This window comes from Lipomyces doorenjongii (assembly GCF_038497915.1).
Source record: "Lipomyces doorenjongii strain NRRL Y-27504 unplaced genomic scaffold V1508scaffold_108, whole genome shotgun sequence".
Taxonomy (NCBI): domain Eukaryota; kingdom Fungi; phylum Ascomycota; class Lipomycetes; order Lipomycetales; family Lipomycetaceae; genus Lipomyces; species Lipomyces doorenjongii.
Window position 1 is genome coordinate 1566 of NW_027118175.1, and position 14442 is coordinate 16007.

General features: G+C 46.0%; 5 protein-coding genes across 5 annotated transcripts; 2 read left to right on the top strand and 3 right to left on the bottom strand.

Moving 5' to 3' along the window:
• Positions 1-245: 245 nt before the first annotated feature.
• On the bottom strand, positions 246-1245 carry V1508DRAFT_458272 (uncharacterized protein; the record flags this gene model as incomplete). Its single annotated transcript, XM_066942714.1, has 4 exons — positions 246-318; positions 366-889; positions 921-981; positions 1025-1245. 4 exons carry the CDS (start codon positions 1243-1245, stop codon positions 246-248), a joined length of 879 nt encoding a protein of 292 aa, XP_066792696.1.
• Positions 1246-4531: 3286 nt separating this feature from the next.
• On the top strand, positions 4532-5995 carry V1508DRAFT_442382 (uncharacterized protein). Its single transcript, XM_066942330.1, has 2 exons — positions 4532-5635; positions 5694-5995. Exons 1-2 carry the CDS (start codon positions 4609-4611, stop codon positions 5756-5758), a joined length of 1092 nt encoding a protein of 363 aa, XP_066792697.1. The 5' UTR covers positions 4532-4608; the 3' UTR covers positions 5759-5995.
• Positions 5996-8329: 2334 nt separating this feature from the next.
• V1508DRAFT_26596 (uncharacterized protein) lies at positions 8330-9513 on the top strand. The gene is made up of 3 exons (XM_066936464.1): positions 8330-8849; positions 8904-9008; positions 9068-9513. Exons 1-3 carry the CDS (start codon positions 8584-8586, stop codon positions 9435-9437), a joined length of 741 nt encoding a protein of 246 aa, XP_066792698.1. The 5' UTR covers positions 8330-8583; the 3' UTR covers positions 9438-9513.
• V1508DRAFT_426947 (Isochorismatase-like protein) lies at positions 9429-10566 on the bottom strand. Its single transcript, XM_066941629.1, has one exon. The coding sequence runs from the start codon at positions 10348-10350 to the stop codon at positions 9589-9591; it is 762 nt and encodes a 253-aa protein (XP_066792699.1). The 5' UTR covers positions 10351-10566; the 3' UTR covers positions 9429-9588.
• Positions 10567-11893: 1327 nt separating this feature from the next.
• V1508DRAFT_26644 (uncharacterized protein) lies at positions 11894-13301 on the bottom strand. Its single transcript, XM_066936466.1, has 2 exons — positions 12044-13301; positions 11894-11954 (listed from the first exon to the last, which is right to left on the bottom strand). Exon 1 carries the CDS (start codon positions 13095-13097, stop codon positions 12048-12050), a length of 1050 nt encoding a protein of 349 aa, XP_066792700.1. The 5' UTR covers positions 13098-13301; the 3' UTR covers positions 11894-11954; positions 12044-12047.
• Positions 13302-14442: the final 1141 nt, after the last annotated feature.

The window sequence follows — 14442 nt, forward strand, 5'->3', positions numbered from 1 at the left end:
ACGGATCGCCTCCAAGGGATCTTCTGGACAATTTCCCACATATTAAACGAGTTTAGGCTGAGTTTATATCCCGAGTCCAATTCAAGTGCGTTTCTAGGCGGTAGACAGAAGTTTGTAGATAGGGCTCCATTGCGGCAAGATTGTCTGCCATCTTTATGAAGAAAAGAACTATTTTCAAATCTCACGACAAAAATAGTTAAACTTAAGTATCCCTCCACATCAGTCCCCTAAGCGTCCCAATCATCTCAACACACTGCCTCACACTCGGCGAAATTTCCGGACTCGTCCGCATGAATCCATCCAACCGCTCCTGCATCTCTGCCATTGCATTCTTAATCTTCACCGTTCCAACTTTCTCCTCCAACACGGTCTTCAACGACGGCGTTTTCCAAGCAATATAAAGAACAAGAACGACACCCGCCATCGATAGCGAGCAGATCCAAGTATCAATCACAACAGTGTGTGTGAAGCCGCGGAGGTTCGTCATGTGCATCACAACGGCTTCAATGCAGTGCTCCGCGTGGGGGACCATGTCCGATATCACTGCCAGCTGGCCACTTCGTAAGTTCGCTGTGACGACGACGAAATTAAATACCGGCCGAAATATAACTGATTTGGCGGCTAAATACCGTTGTCGTAAAAAACCTTGGTAACTATTCGCTGCTGGCTCACCCATACTGGAAAGACCAAATTTGAGGTAAGGCGGCAGTACTGTGCGCCATTCTTCGAGTTGATGGAAGAGCTCGCTGATGAGGTTCATGTCGGGCACTTGGTGCATGCGTGCGATAGACTCTTGTGAGTAGAGAAGATTGTGGATACGGTTGAGGAGACGGCGGATGGAGATGCAGGCAAGGAAGTAGAGCGTTGAGAGGTCGCTTGTGTCGCGACTCTCATGGGTCGAACTTTGAAGGTAGCGGGACTTGAGATTCCATTGATGAGCAGCCGGACTGTGGTATTTCTTCTAGCTCGACGATAATATCACTGTTTTACGTTAATATCGCCACATTCACCTCTCAGTAAGTACCGTACCTCTCGAGAATGAAGCAACACCAAAAGACAAAAGACGCGCTTCACACTCTCGTAATCCTCCAGCGTCAAGGAGGACGTCAAGTATCGGAGGAGAACAAGACACTTTTGTGCTGCAGCATTCAAGAAGAAATTGGTCTGTAGTGGACGTTGTAAATACAAAAAATAGACACCAGTGTAGAACAGGCAGATCATGGCGGTCACATTCACTTCAGCCATCGCAACATGGATCATTCCGTACGCTCTCTGAAAACACGCTCTCCCGTCGACCGTGTTTGATATGCTCCAGATCGACAAATTGCCACCTCCCGCACGATTATTGTCACTCTGATACCGCTGCTCGACGTACATACACGCGTCGCCTAACGCGGCAACAAGCATACCTAAGCATCCGTCTAAGGATCGTACCTCCAGACACGAAAACAGATTATCAACATTCTGCAAAGACAGCACCGGATACCAAAAAATTAATGTTTCGCCTGAACCCATCGATTAATCGGGACCAATCCTCAGGACGTATCGTCGGAGTCAAATCCGGCGGCGAAATCGGCACCTGTGGTCGCCGGCTTTCGAGCACGAACTTCGACACGAACCGTTTCCGCAGCATCGGCGCACCGTCGAATATCTCCCATGACAGGAATTTCTCAGTCGCAGAGGTGTGACTTGGCGGTATTATCGCGCCAAGGTCCGGATTGCCAGGTGATGCTGTTGACAGCACGCCTGGTGAGTGCGCGGATGACACGAGCGGTGACGGAACTCGTCGTAATTGGACTGCAACTGAGTCGAGTTTTTGGTGGAGATCGCCTATGTCGGAGCGAAGCTGTACAAGCGTCTCCAGTACCGTGTCTGTCTTTGATTTCTCTCATATAGTTGATGTTAGCGATATCTTGCCCAAGTCGATGATAGTCGTAAACGACGCACAAATTCGGGGTCTCCCGATAACCGCAGTCTTCATGATTCTCAACGCATGTGCTACACGGATTTCGTCCGTCACACCGCGTTTTTCGTATTCGACATATCTCGCACTAAAACGAACTATTATTAGCAAGGTTATTTAAAGTCGCCTTGTTTAATTTGCGTCCAAGCTTTTTTTGCAAACTCCGGATGACTCACCGCATGGGCGATCCGCCGCCGTTGCCGCTCGACCGTCGTCGGCAAGACGGAAGACATAAATTTCTTCTCCGACGCCAACTTGGACTGTTCGAATGCAGTTGAATAAATGTGGGTTAATCCGCGATAAATGTATGTTTGCGCGGATGGAAGCCCGTGACGTTTTCGGGGACCGGGTCGGCTACCCCACACTTGCGAAGTCGACGCCTCCCACGTTGAGCCGCGCTTAGGAAAGTTAACAGAATAGAATACAGGGCTTGTAATCACGATTCCCGGCGAAACAGTTCTCTCAGTCACAAATTATTCAGGTCGATCGATTTCTATTGGGAGCACGGTGGACATGAGCCTGTGTCTGCACATGATATTTTATTGTCTAGAAACCACGCAGTCGTCAAGAAGTGGGTCGTCATTTAAGTCTCCCAATATTACAACGCGCATTCTTATAAGGAGCTATTGAGACTGAGCGAGTCGGAGTTGGCTCAGGTTGCTCCTTCGTCTAAAAGATATATCAAGCCAAAAATGATGTTGGATTAAACTAGCGATTCGGCCTTCACTTCGCTGCAGGTCACTTTCACGGATATACCACGCAATCAGAAGAAAGGAGTCAGATCTAGCGCAGAGCCATTCTGATAGCCTCCCTTCGTGTGAGAGGAAGCTTGGCTAGAAGGGTTGGTGCATCTATACGCAAAAGACTCAACTTTCAGCGAATGCCTCGTTCATACTCTGTACTCTGTACTATCTTTCCATTTCAGGCGTCAACCCTGGTTGAACAAGGCTCAGTTATTTCGATTGATGCTATAAATATTATTGCCTAGAGCAGCACATCCATACAGTCAATCTATGTTGATATCCGCGGAACTGCCGCTGACTCCTTTATGCTCTGAACAAGCCCCAGCCCATGCGACTCAAAGGTCACCAGGCCCTTCTCCGAGACGCGTCCGTGCCAGAGCACGCTGCTACTGTCATCTTTTTTCCGCAATTACACTCAAGACTACATGGAAGACCCTCAGCCTGTAACCATCAAGAAGCAGATAGATTTCGACTCCAATGATATGCGCCTGTCATTGATTTCGCTTCCGTGAAGCCAAGGTACCTTGTACCCGTACATGGTGTTGGAACGCGGTATAATTGTCCTCCGATGAATACAATAGTACTCTTGCCTGATGAAAGTCATGACTTTCTTACGGTAAAAAAAATTTAAAGGTGCAATTAGAATACCCCAACGAGCGTTAAAGATCACGGTATCACAATATATGAATCATTTCGTGTACAAACGAGTTCTGGAGTGGTTGGAATAGAAAAAAAAAGCGAACAGCTCCAATTTTCGCGCCCAAAACAGTCTTGTTGGAGTATATTTTACATAGTTTATTTGACTACCATACACCGGTCTCAATACAAACTGACAAATAGCTGGTGTAAACTAGCGGATAATTATTGTTTAAAGGATGTCGATCTCTCAATTGGCATGACCACTGTGCGAGTTAGCAATGAGGTTATGCCAACATATAAGACTCTGACATAAATAGTCGAACCTAGAACGGTTAAACTAATTGCAGATGCTGCTGGTGTAAAATACTATCTCCATCTCATATAATTGATATAATTGAATTGTTCATCCTCGGCGATAATGACCCGTTCCTTAGGACGAGCAAAGCAATCTCAGACTTTAGACTAATGTTCTAACCTTATGTTACTAGTGCAGCTGTTTTTGAATTAGTGTGAACGTAATTCTCTCTACGACGAATGGGCCGATCAGTCAAAAAAATCGCAGAACACAAGTTTGAAATCCAGGATCCGGTCTTGTGTAATTCAGATATGTCTAAGCACTAACTTTTGCCCCTGAAATCCAGGATGGTCGAGTGCGATATGTCCGCAAGCTCACCCAAAATTATTCCTTTGGAAATTAGCGTACCTACTACTACACGCTATCCAGGAATTTTCAGTTACGTTGAAACAAATTGGCCCTCACTGAGGGTTCACTTTGTAAACAAATCTTAGTGAACGATACCGCTCGATAAATTACTCTATCCCCCTGGAACATATAACTGCAAACCAGAGCATGGTACAACCGCAGCATGAGCCGCACGGTGATTCGGGTCATACTTCGGCCACTGACAACTCTGTTACTTTGTTAAGGTACGATAAATGTATTGTCATATCTTGCACCAGTTTAAGCCTTTGCGCGAGAAAATAATTCGTCCAATGTTAGGAAAAGACAAAGGGATGAAAAGAACGCGGTGGGCAAGCTTGGGCAAGAACAGCCTTTGATCGACTTCCACGCGTGCCTGTTCATTAGGGAACAAAGAACATTTTATTGCAAACCCTAACCCCATGTTCATTGACTCGTGATAGCAAACTCCCTAGCTCGTCTCAAAGGAAATCTTTTTAAACTTGCGATTCTGTCGCCACTTTCATAGCACTCGTCCCTTGAGATAATACTGTCACCATCACCATAGCATACACCCCAAAATCATGTCAACTGCTCCAATCTCAACCAGCATTCCAATCCAGGAGTTTCGTGTGAAGCTCCAAGAAGCAGTCGAAGCCCGCGGTACAAGCTACCAAAGCATCAAAGTCTTTATTTTCAGATTTGAGGATGATGCCACTGGTGCAGATCAAGATGCAATTACTTTCTCCAGTTGTATGCAGGACGTATTTGCGATCGATGATGTTGAGGACTTTGCTATCGAAAAGACTTACAAATTTCCTGGGTGGCATGTCCGCGAACGGATCGCGGCTAATGTTGAGCAGCTTATGCATGCCAGATCCCTACTCATCATCGCATATATTGGTCACGCCATCGTCGATACGGAATCAAACAGATTACAGCTTATTTCAGAGAACGGAACCCAGAAGATATTTTGGAGCACGATCCATGAATTCTGTCTAACGTCTACAGATGATTTTATGCAAAATCTGGATGTCTTAGCCATCCTCGATTGTTGCTATGCTGGCTCCGCTGTTCGTGCAGGCGGGGGAAGGTCTGTCCAGCTGCTCGCCGCTTGCGACGGGCGTAGTACAGTCCGCTCGCGGAAGGATGGCGTGACATTCATTCAACGCTTTCGACGAGCGGCGTACGCACTTCGTAATGTGGGAAACTTGTCGGTCAATGTTGAGACACTCTTCTGTGAGCTACAACGCTCGAAGACAGCTACAACTCAAGACGCCGTCCACAAAATCATTGGCAATGCGCGGCCTCTGGTTTTGCCTCTGAAACAAGGATCATCGAGCATTCCGAGACAGTCACTATATTCCAATATCGAAACCAGCGTACTGTTCAAGATCTCGTTGGCTGGAGGACCCGGTAGTGCGATTCTACGTGAATTCGTGCGGCTTACTGTAAATATTCCGCCGGAATTCAAAATCACTCTAGAGAACGCCTACGAATCAAACTCGGTTGTGCTTCTGTGTCGCGCTTCCTGGGAGACCTTCGTTCGTCTCGGATCGACGCTCGACTGTGTGTTTGTCGCATCGGTCAAGGGTCCTTCCCTAGTGCATGGTAAGATCCAATTTATTTCCGTTCAATTTGAACATCATTTTGGCTAATCAGTTGATAGACGAAGTGTCCGAAAAGCCACGGCGGCGATCATTTGGGAATCGTCTTGGTAATGAGGGGGTGTGATTTTTGCGTGGTCCCTATGCATGCTCGGTTGGTGATTTCTGGAGTTCTGTGACTGGTGGGTGTTGCTTTTGTGTGTAGCTAATGCTTGCATGTTCTTTGCGTGTGATATATCTATGTGTATTTTAGTGATGATTCTAAGGTGCAAGTGGAAGATTGAAGCTCAGAAAAGATTATAGATGATTGACTTGTTCAATTGCGTTCAGTCTCAAGGGATGAACTATCTACTTATATACTTGAGACTGAGGCTAAATATAGTAGCTTATGGCTATATATAACTTGGATGATCACATCATCAACTGTCAGAAATCCTACGATGACGAAGAAGGGGATCACTAAGATAAATCCAGTGCGAAATCTCTTTCCATAGGAAATTGTATATTTCAATACGTCTAGAAGACAACCTTCTTTGCTGCCGATTACATTTACTGATACTTGCAATCCCATAACGCGTGTGATCAGGTCGGTAAGCTCAATTCTTTGATGAATCGCGAGAGGGATCCTAAAGTTCTCTCCTGACTTTGCTATGTCTGGCTCCAGGCGTCGTGTTCTAACAACCGCAGCGCCGATGAATGCAATTTAGCCGAAGCTGATAGCATACCTGCCGTCATAGCATGGGGTGACGCTTCAATCTATCTGATTGTTGATGGTTACAAGCTGAGGTCCTTCCATGTAGGCTTGAGTGTAATTGCGCAAAAAAGACGATGATAGTAGCTTGCGTGCTCTGGCGCGGACGCGTCTCGGAGAAGGGCCTGACCCTTGAGTCACATGGGATGGGACTTGTTCAGAGCAGAAAGGAGTCAGCGGCAGTTCCGCGGATATCAACATAGATTGACTGTATGGATTTGCTGCTCTAGGCAATAATATTTAAAGAGTGTTGATGTCGCCGTCACCATTCCCCTGACAAAAGCGCCTGCACTAACACAAACCCATTCTCGCTCAAGTACCGCCAAGTACCAAAGTATCCGACTGTGATTAACAAATCATTCATGTACAATGATATGCGCCTGTCATTGATTTCGCTTCCGTGAAGCCAAGGTATGATGAGGAGCTAGAGGCATGGATCCAAGAGCATCATCGCCATTATTCACCCCAGCATAAGGAGAACGTGTCTCCAAAATGAGAAGAAATGGGAAAGAGACCATTAAGATTGGTTGCCGCCCTAGATTGGTTGCGAGACAGTTCTCTCTCTCGGTCACAAATTATTCAGGTCGATTTCTATTGGGAGCACAATGGACATGAGCCTGTGTCTGCACAGGATATTTTATTGTCCAGAATCCACGCAGTCGTCAAGAAGTGGGTCGTCATTTAAGTCTCCCAATATTACAACGCGCATTCTTATAAGGAGCTATTGAGATTGAGCGAGTCGGAATTGGCTCAGGTTGCTCCTTGGTCTAAAAGATATATCATCCACGCCAAAAATGATGTTGGACTAAACTAGCGATTCGGCCTTCACTTCGCTGCAGGTCACTTTCACGCACGCAATCAGAAGAAAGGAGTCAGAGCTAGCGCAGAGCCATTCTGATAGCCTCCCTTCGTGTGAGAGGAAGCTTGGCTAGAAGGGTTGGTGCATCTATACGCAAAAGACTCAACTTTCAGCGAATGCCTCGTTCATACTCTGTACTCTGTACTATCTTTCCATTTCAGGCGTCAACCCTGGTTGAACAAGGCTCAGTTATTTCGACTGATGCTACACATAATATCTGCAGGGATGAGTCCAGGCACAAGACGTATCTTACCACAATTTTTGGATAATGCAACTGGTTGTGGAGTCCCGCTCCCTTTTATGTGGACCGACTCAGAGGCGCAGATCCCATTAATTAGGTTCATTGCGCTGTGAAACTGCTGTCGACCTACACCAACCATTCACTGACTCCCTACCTATTCGCATCGGTCCCAGCTCGGCGTGCCTCTTGTTGACATCACAGACATTCACCCTCGCTGGAGAGTGCATTCAGAATCCTCTCCACTCGATCTCCCCTGTTCAGCATATTGATCCTCAGACACTCTCAGTCCTTAAAGATCCCTCAGTTGAAGTTCTTAGAAAATGCCAGGCCACGAGGAACACGGAGGCTTTAGATATCAGCTGAGATCATCCAACAAGCCTCTGGCAACATGGAGAAAGTGAGACGGTGTTGCTGTTGTAACAAGGCCGGTCACATTAAACGCAAGTGCCCAAAATTATTGAACGAAAAGGCAGCCCAGGCTATAGATGACGAATGTGAAAGTGTATTAGCAGACAACGTAGAAGACAACAGTGAAATACCCGCTAGCTCTTCAGCTGCTTTTTGTTTTTCTCATTCTAGAGTAGAGCGGTGACACTGACCACTCACTGCCTCTACTCGCATATCCATCTATACACACACTACTCTCCGATTGTTGTCCCGCTTTAATCGCTCTTACAGGAAGGACGTATGGGAGAAGGTCAAGGACGGCTGTTGGTACCGTAGTAGTAGCCAGATATACATGTGTGTATTTAATTCAGTCTTCAATACCGCACCACGACGACTGACCATAGCATTACAACTGAGTTGGCTGTTATGCTCCGCTGCCCCCTTTCTCCTCTACCATTGCACCTTGTTAAAACGTGCATCAATTTATGGTACGGCGTAAACCAAACCGATCCTTTTTTAGCCAGGTCATCGGGCTTAAGTCCAAGTTAGTTGATTGACAAGCCGCGCAGGGCCCACATGCGGCTGTTGAGCCTGTCAGCCTGACATTTGGTTCTTCATCTGTCAGCTGCCACGAACTCTGCTCACTTAAATCGCCAAGTGCTGTCGACTGCTTTTCAACCTACATCAAACAAACAGAGACACAATTCTTCGGCTATGCACATTATATTGACCGGAGCCACGGGCACTGTTGGCATGGCGGTTCTGCACCACTGTCTCGCGTCTCCAAGAGTGACGAAGCTCTCGATCCTGTCCCGTCGACCGTTTACACTCCCAGTTGGCGACAATCTTGATTGCCATAAGGCTAATATAATAATTCACGAAGACTATTCGACTTACCCTGATGAGCTTTCGAAGAAATTGAAAGGCGCGGATGGTTGCATTTGGGCGCAGGGCGTCAGTCAGACTCAGGTGAAGGAAGAGTGAGTACCTACTACTTCTGAATGATTCCAATAACTCAAACACGTCTATTGCAGCGAATATATTCGCATCACTCATGACTACCCTCTTGCCGCCGCAAAGTCCTTCTCGTCGCTCTCCGACTCGGGAAAATTCAACTACGTTTATGTGTCCGGTGAAGGGTAAGCTGCGTTGTCTGTAAAATGATCTAGGTGATAACTAGTCTGACAGTTGTCTACAGTGCCGATCCGACTGAGAAGACATTCTTACTCTTTGGCAAGATAAAAGGACGCACAGAATCAGAACTTCTGTCTCTCCCATCCACAGCCACTTGGAAAGCACTCAGAATATTTAATGTCAGACCAGCGTATGTTGATCCACCAAAACATCATCGACCCAGACCGTTAGCACTGAGGCTGTCAATGGATTATGCTATTGCCCCGGTCCTCCGACAATTTATGCCCAGTCAAGTATCACCTACTAGTGTTCTCTCGAAAGTATTGGTAGATCTTGCTACTGGTGATGGGAATGCTCTCCAAGAAGGTAGAGGAATCGAGGCCGGTGGACGTACATTGCGTAATATAGCTATTAGGAGACTCGGCCAGTTGTAATAATAATTGCATTGCTAGTTAAATACACCCTCATCATTAGGATGACAAGTCGTATATTTTTGGGTGAACAATTCCAAGAGTACTAACGGCCCACTTAGTGAACTAATCTGTACATCTATTTCATATATTTACATGGTTCCACTCGTATAGTTTAATGCTGCTCGACTTGCCTCGTATTATCTCCATCGGTTCCCCTCAATATATTTTCATAAGTGGTACAAACGCCATATAGCATATGCATCAGATACTTTACTGCCTGAACCACGAAATCCGGCGACGACGTAGCGCACGCGTCTTCTACCATTATACAGTCATACCCGAGGAAGCTTGCGTCCTGCAATGTGGAAAAGACGCAACGATCGATATTGACTCCAGCAAAGAGCAGCGTCGTAATTCCTTTCTTTCGAAGAACGGAGTCAAGTTCGCTGTCCCAAAATCCGCTCAATCGATGCTTATAAATTGTCAGATCCTCATCGCCAACAGTCAAGTCATCTATAGTCTGGGATCCCCAGTCTCCCTTCACTAAAATTCGCCCTCTACCGTTTGCCGACGCGTCACCATATCCCGGCGGCTTGCTACCGTAGCTCGTGCCCCTTTCCATCACGCCGTACGGAATATTAGCACAGTCGGGTCGAATCCCCCAGTTCAGCCAAATAATGGGGACGCGGAGCCCTCGAAGCAGGTTCGTCAAGCGCCCCACCACGGGAACAGCTCCTAACAAAGGACCTGCATCAATTCCCTTGGCCGGAAACCATCCTTCAGGGTGTAGAAAGTCGTTTTGCATATCAACCACTATTAATGCCGATCGCGACAAATCAAATTCCACGGTCTTTGGACTGGCGGCGACTCGAAGAATTCGTGGAACAGTCGTGGGACGAAGAAAACTAATAGGCTCCTCTTCAGTGGCAGACATCTTATAGCTCGTCCAAAAATTCCTCTAGATTATAGTATGTATAGTACATATGCTGTACACAAGAGAACTGGTACCGCTATATGCGACGCGACTAAATTTTGGGGAGGTTCGCGTTTTTGTCCTTGAGGTCACGTGAATACTGGAATTGGTAGTCTGGTTGGGCAGGCTACGGGAAACGAGTCAGTTTGCTTATCAGAATTTGGGAGTTTGGTTTGCGAGTCTGGTAATTTGGGCGCTACGGGAAGGCACCCATTTATTCATCGATTCCTTCTCGGGTTTTCGCCGAGTTGCACGACCCTAGTCTAAGCGCTATATATAGAATTGTCTAAGTCAGGTTGGCCGTGTATTATAACTATCGAGCCCGAAGTCAACTCAAGCCGCGCCGAGTCTAGGTTAGTCCCGTAACTGTACCCTTCTACATTTAAAAACATAATAACGTCACTACATTTGCGTTTGCCAATCTGACATTAGAATAATATGTTAATTAAATGGGCAACTAATCTACGCACACGAATTGGCCTCTTTCGAGCTTACGGCGTCAGAAAATCCCGAGATCACTGAAATCGATGACCAGCGTCGATGGAACTGCGTGAGATTATGAACTGGGCAACTGGACAACTGGCGATGCGTCTAGATCAAATCCACGAATATGTAACGCGATGTTTCCAGCTTTGTTAGGAATCAGATGGAGCTCTCAGTAGGGCTAGGGTAACTGCATCTTGGCCGCACCGGGCCGATCTAACATCTGGCGAAGTATGATACAAAGCTTGGCTGTTCCCACACTGGTTGCCACACTGGCTCGCCAAGCTTGTTGCCGCCCAGAACGTCTCAACCTAGGCTATAGCAAAACACGCCGGCGGAAATAATTGTAAAGTTGATTCCTTGTGTCTAATTTCTTCATTTCCCTATAGAAGTAACATGCAGTTCAGGGGGCTGATCCAAGGGGCGAAGGGGAATTGCCGCAGTAATGAAACCCTACAATTTTCTGAAAAATCACAGATTCGATCGCGCCTGTTTTCACAGTGCAAATCCTCGATTTCAGAATTTCATACTTTCGTTGTATACAGAACCACCCACCTTGAAACTATGAACATTGTCGCCGACGATGCGGCTCATTATTATGGGATGTCATACCGTCATACCTTTACTTCTATGGAGCTGAAATGTCCTCGAGACTGGTCAATCAACTTGACATCTCTCATTCATTCCTTTCCCATTTCAGTCTATATACTTTCACTTCTCACAATTATCAGGTGTGGGGACGACAATAAACTCGAAATTAATGCCATCACTTGGCTCATGACATACACCCACTTAAATGGTTTAGTGTATAATTATGGAAACAAAATAAAAATGCACATACGAATAACATCGAAATCTCAAAACCTGAAGATCAATCAATCCAGCTATATTCACAAGATGGTAGCGGCGATTACCCTAGAGGATACGAAGGTCAAACATTTCCCCATGAATACGTAATTCAGAGACTTCGCGATGATAAACACAGTGATGAACGCCTCTTCAGAAGTCTCATCGGGGCCCTCATGCATCGGCGGCCTCATGTATGCCATGGTCGCGACCGGAACAACATCCCGCTGCCGAGTCTAAACACAGTCAATACTGTAATGCTCCAGCCGAAAACATTACTGCTGCCTAGTGCTCCCGCCACCTAAGCCCACTCTATATTACTTACTGGTTTACAGATTAGTCCTGTCACCGTCATGACATGCATTGTATGCATCGTCATCGCTGTTTGTACAATACGAATCTATACCTCCGTAGGCATTATAGTATACCTCACCCTGCCATACATTCTTTCCTGCTATTGGACATGATACGCCTATCGTATATGCCATACAATATTTATCCGCTTCATACTGGGTCGAATACGATGCAGCATCATATCCTTCACCCTGAAATATATCAAATTGGTTATCAAATGCTAAGTAGTTTTCGTAGTCTCCATTTGTGTATTCATATGAAACCCACTGTACATCAACTATCCCGTATCTCTTCTCAACCTGTCTTATTGGTACTGGATTATATTCAAAATCATACGGGTGGTTTGGTCGTATAACTGGTGAATATTCTGATGCGCTATTTGCAACTATACTCCTATGTCTGCGACTCTTGGAATCGTATCTGATATATAGCTTCTTATCATATGCTTGCATCGTCAGTTTGTTGCTTATGAGCATTGTCAACGTCTCATTGTTTCCCACAATCGCCTTGATACTATCTGTGTTGATCTCGAACCAAGCGTCCTTATAGCCGTGCAATTGAGCTGCTTCGTAGTAGTAGTCCACATTCTCTCGTCTCGCGTGTCCTCCTGAATTCCGATTGGCCCAGACAGTTGCAGCACCATAAAACGTCACGAATGCTGTCAATCCTACTTGAGCATAGAATACTGCCACGCAATCTAATATGCCTGCGGTACATCCACTTGAAGTCAGTGAATAATAGGCGCCCGCAACAGCTATCACTAAACCTGCGTTGTTGTAATTATACCACCACCCCGTCCTCTTATACAACACAACACTCCTATCACCCTTATAGGTCTCAATCAAACCATTGTCGGTTCCTCGACTCGGGTTAAATAAGCCTTTAAGACTACCATAGGCTTGATTATAGGAGAGTATCAAAAATAACGCTGAGAAAACTATCATTATGACACTATACACTATGAATCTCCGTCTTTGTGAGTCATGGCTGGATGTACGACCACTTCGAATCAAATTTGGCTTCATCCTACCACAGTGTATATCTAACACTTATAATTTAGACTATTAAGGTTCTTTTAGGTGAAGCAGGGCGTAATCGAGAGAGATAAGGTGATCGGCTGACGGTTGATCGTGGAGTTCGAAAACCATTTCGGCCGCGAGGGCATCGGTCACTTATAAGAAGCTGGCGGGAACCAGGCATGTGGATGACGCACGGCTAGCGTACGGCACGAGTGCACCAGACAGGCCACTGCGCCGCAATTCTAGCTTTCATATTTCACTTACATATTTCACTATGGAGCATGCAGGTTAGTCCGAACAATTGGGTAAAACCCAACCCCAGCGGCCATAATTTTCGAAAAATTTTAAATTTGTGGGCTGATTTTACCTTCGTATCCTTCCAGATATAGGCCTTTCCTACATTTGTGCCCGGTCAGAGTCATGTAAATATATATATTAACTCCGTCGTCTAAAACTCGACGAAGAACAAGATATAACAGAGCGAAAGTCCCACAAAACATAAGCGGAAAACAAACGCGACACAACTCACAACTGAACCCAGACGATGCTGCCAAAGAGGAGTGATAATCTAACATCAATCAATTTCCAAGCTAGTAGGGTTTATGGTTGTGTTTGGGGGGTTGCTTGACTCAGGGTTGCGGTTGCGTCTTTGCAGCTTAGACGTCCAACCCTCGCCTGGCCCTCTATTTTATCTCTTGCAAACTATTTACCACTCCAACTGCGAACGTTCTCGTCAGGTTGCGTTAAACATTTATCGCCCAATAATTCCGCTTCACAGTTGCGGAGAATAATATACCAATAAATACAAGTCGCCAATGTTTTGCACTAGGTTAAAAGCTAGACTAACCCTCACCCTACTCGGCGGGCCAGCAACGAAAGAAAACGGCGGCACTTTCAACCAATGTTCGCGCCTGGATGATCGCGTCTAATTAAAGCCAGGAGTTGACTCTATCCCGCATCTAAAAGTCTTTATGTCTCCTTCCTGATGCCAGAGAACCGACAACAAAGTTACGGAGGTTAGGTCTCACACACACCCTAATCAACGGATTTTCTTGAATGTAGTTGTGTTCAAGTCAGTTTCCATCCCGGGAATTTCAGCTTCTTGTCCCTGCTTCCGGGACGTAGCCCTCAAATCAAAGCGCAAGATCTTCGTCTTCGAATGCCTGTCATTGCTGCAGCTGCCGCATATACTGCAATATTATTACTTCGTCCGTCAGTGACTGAGACAAAGAACTCAAGGTCGGATCTTTTCCGGACTTGTCAAAAATACTGGTCTCTCGGTCCTTAAGAGATACAATTGCGACGTGCGAAGCCTCGCACTTTTGCATGGTTCAGAGTGGTTGCAAGGGCC

Coding starts and splice junctions, on each gene's coding strand:
- V1508DRAFT_26644 (XM_066936466.1), bottom strand. CDS start 13,097: ATGAAGCCAAATTTGATTCGAAGTGGTCGTACATCCAGCCATGACTCA.
- V1508DRAFT_426947 (XM_066941629.1), bottom strand. CDS start 10,350: ATGTCTGCCACTGAAGAGGAGCCTATTAGTTTTCTTCGTCCCACGACT.
- V1508DRAFT_26596 (XM_066936464.1), top strand. CDS start 8,584: ATGCACATTATATTGACCGGAGCCACGGGCACTGTTGGCATGGCGGTT. Junction 8,850..8,903: donor CAGACTCAGGTGAAGGAAGA/GTGAGTACCTAC, acceptor CGTCTATTGCAG/CGAATATATTCGCATCACTC. Junction 9,009..9,067: donor GTTTATGTGTCCGGTGAAGG/GTAAGCTGCGTT, acceptor AGTTGTCTACAG/TGCCGATCCGACTGAGAAGA.
- V1508DRAFT_442382 (XM_066942330.1), top strand. CDS start 4,609: ATGTCAACTGCTCCAATCTCAACCAGCATTCCAATCCAGGAGTTTCGT. Junction 5,636..5,693: donor GGGTCCTTCCCTAGTGCATG/GTAAGATCCAAT, acceptor ATCAGTTGATAG/ACGAAGTGTCCGAAAAGCCA.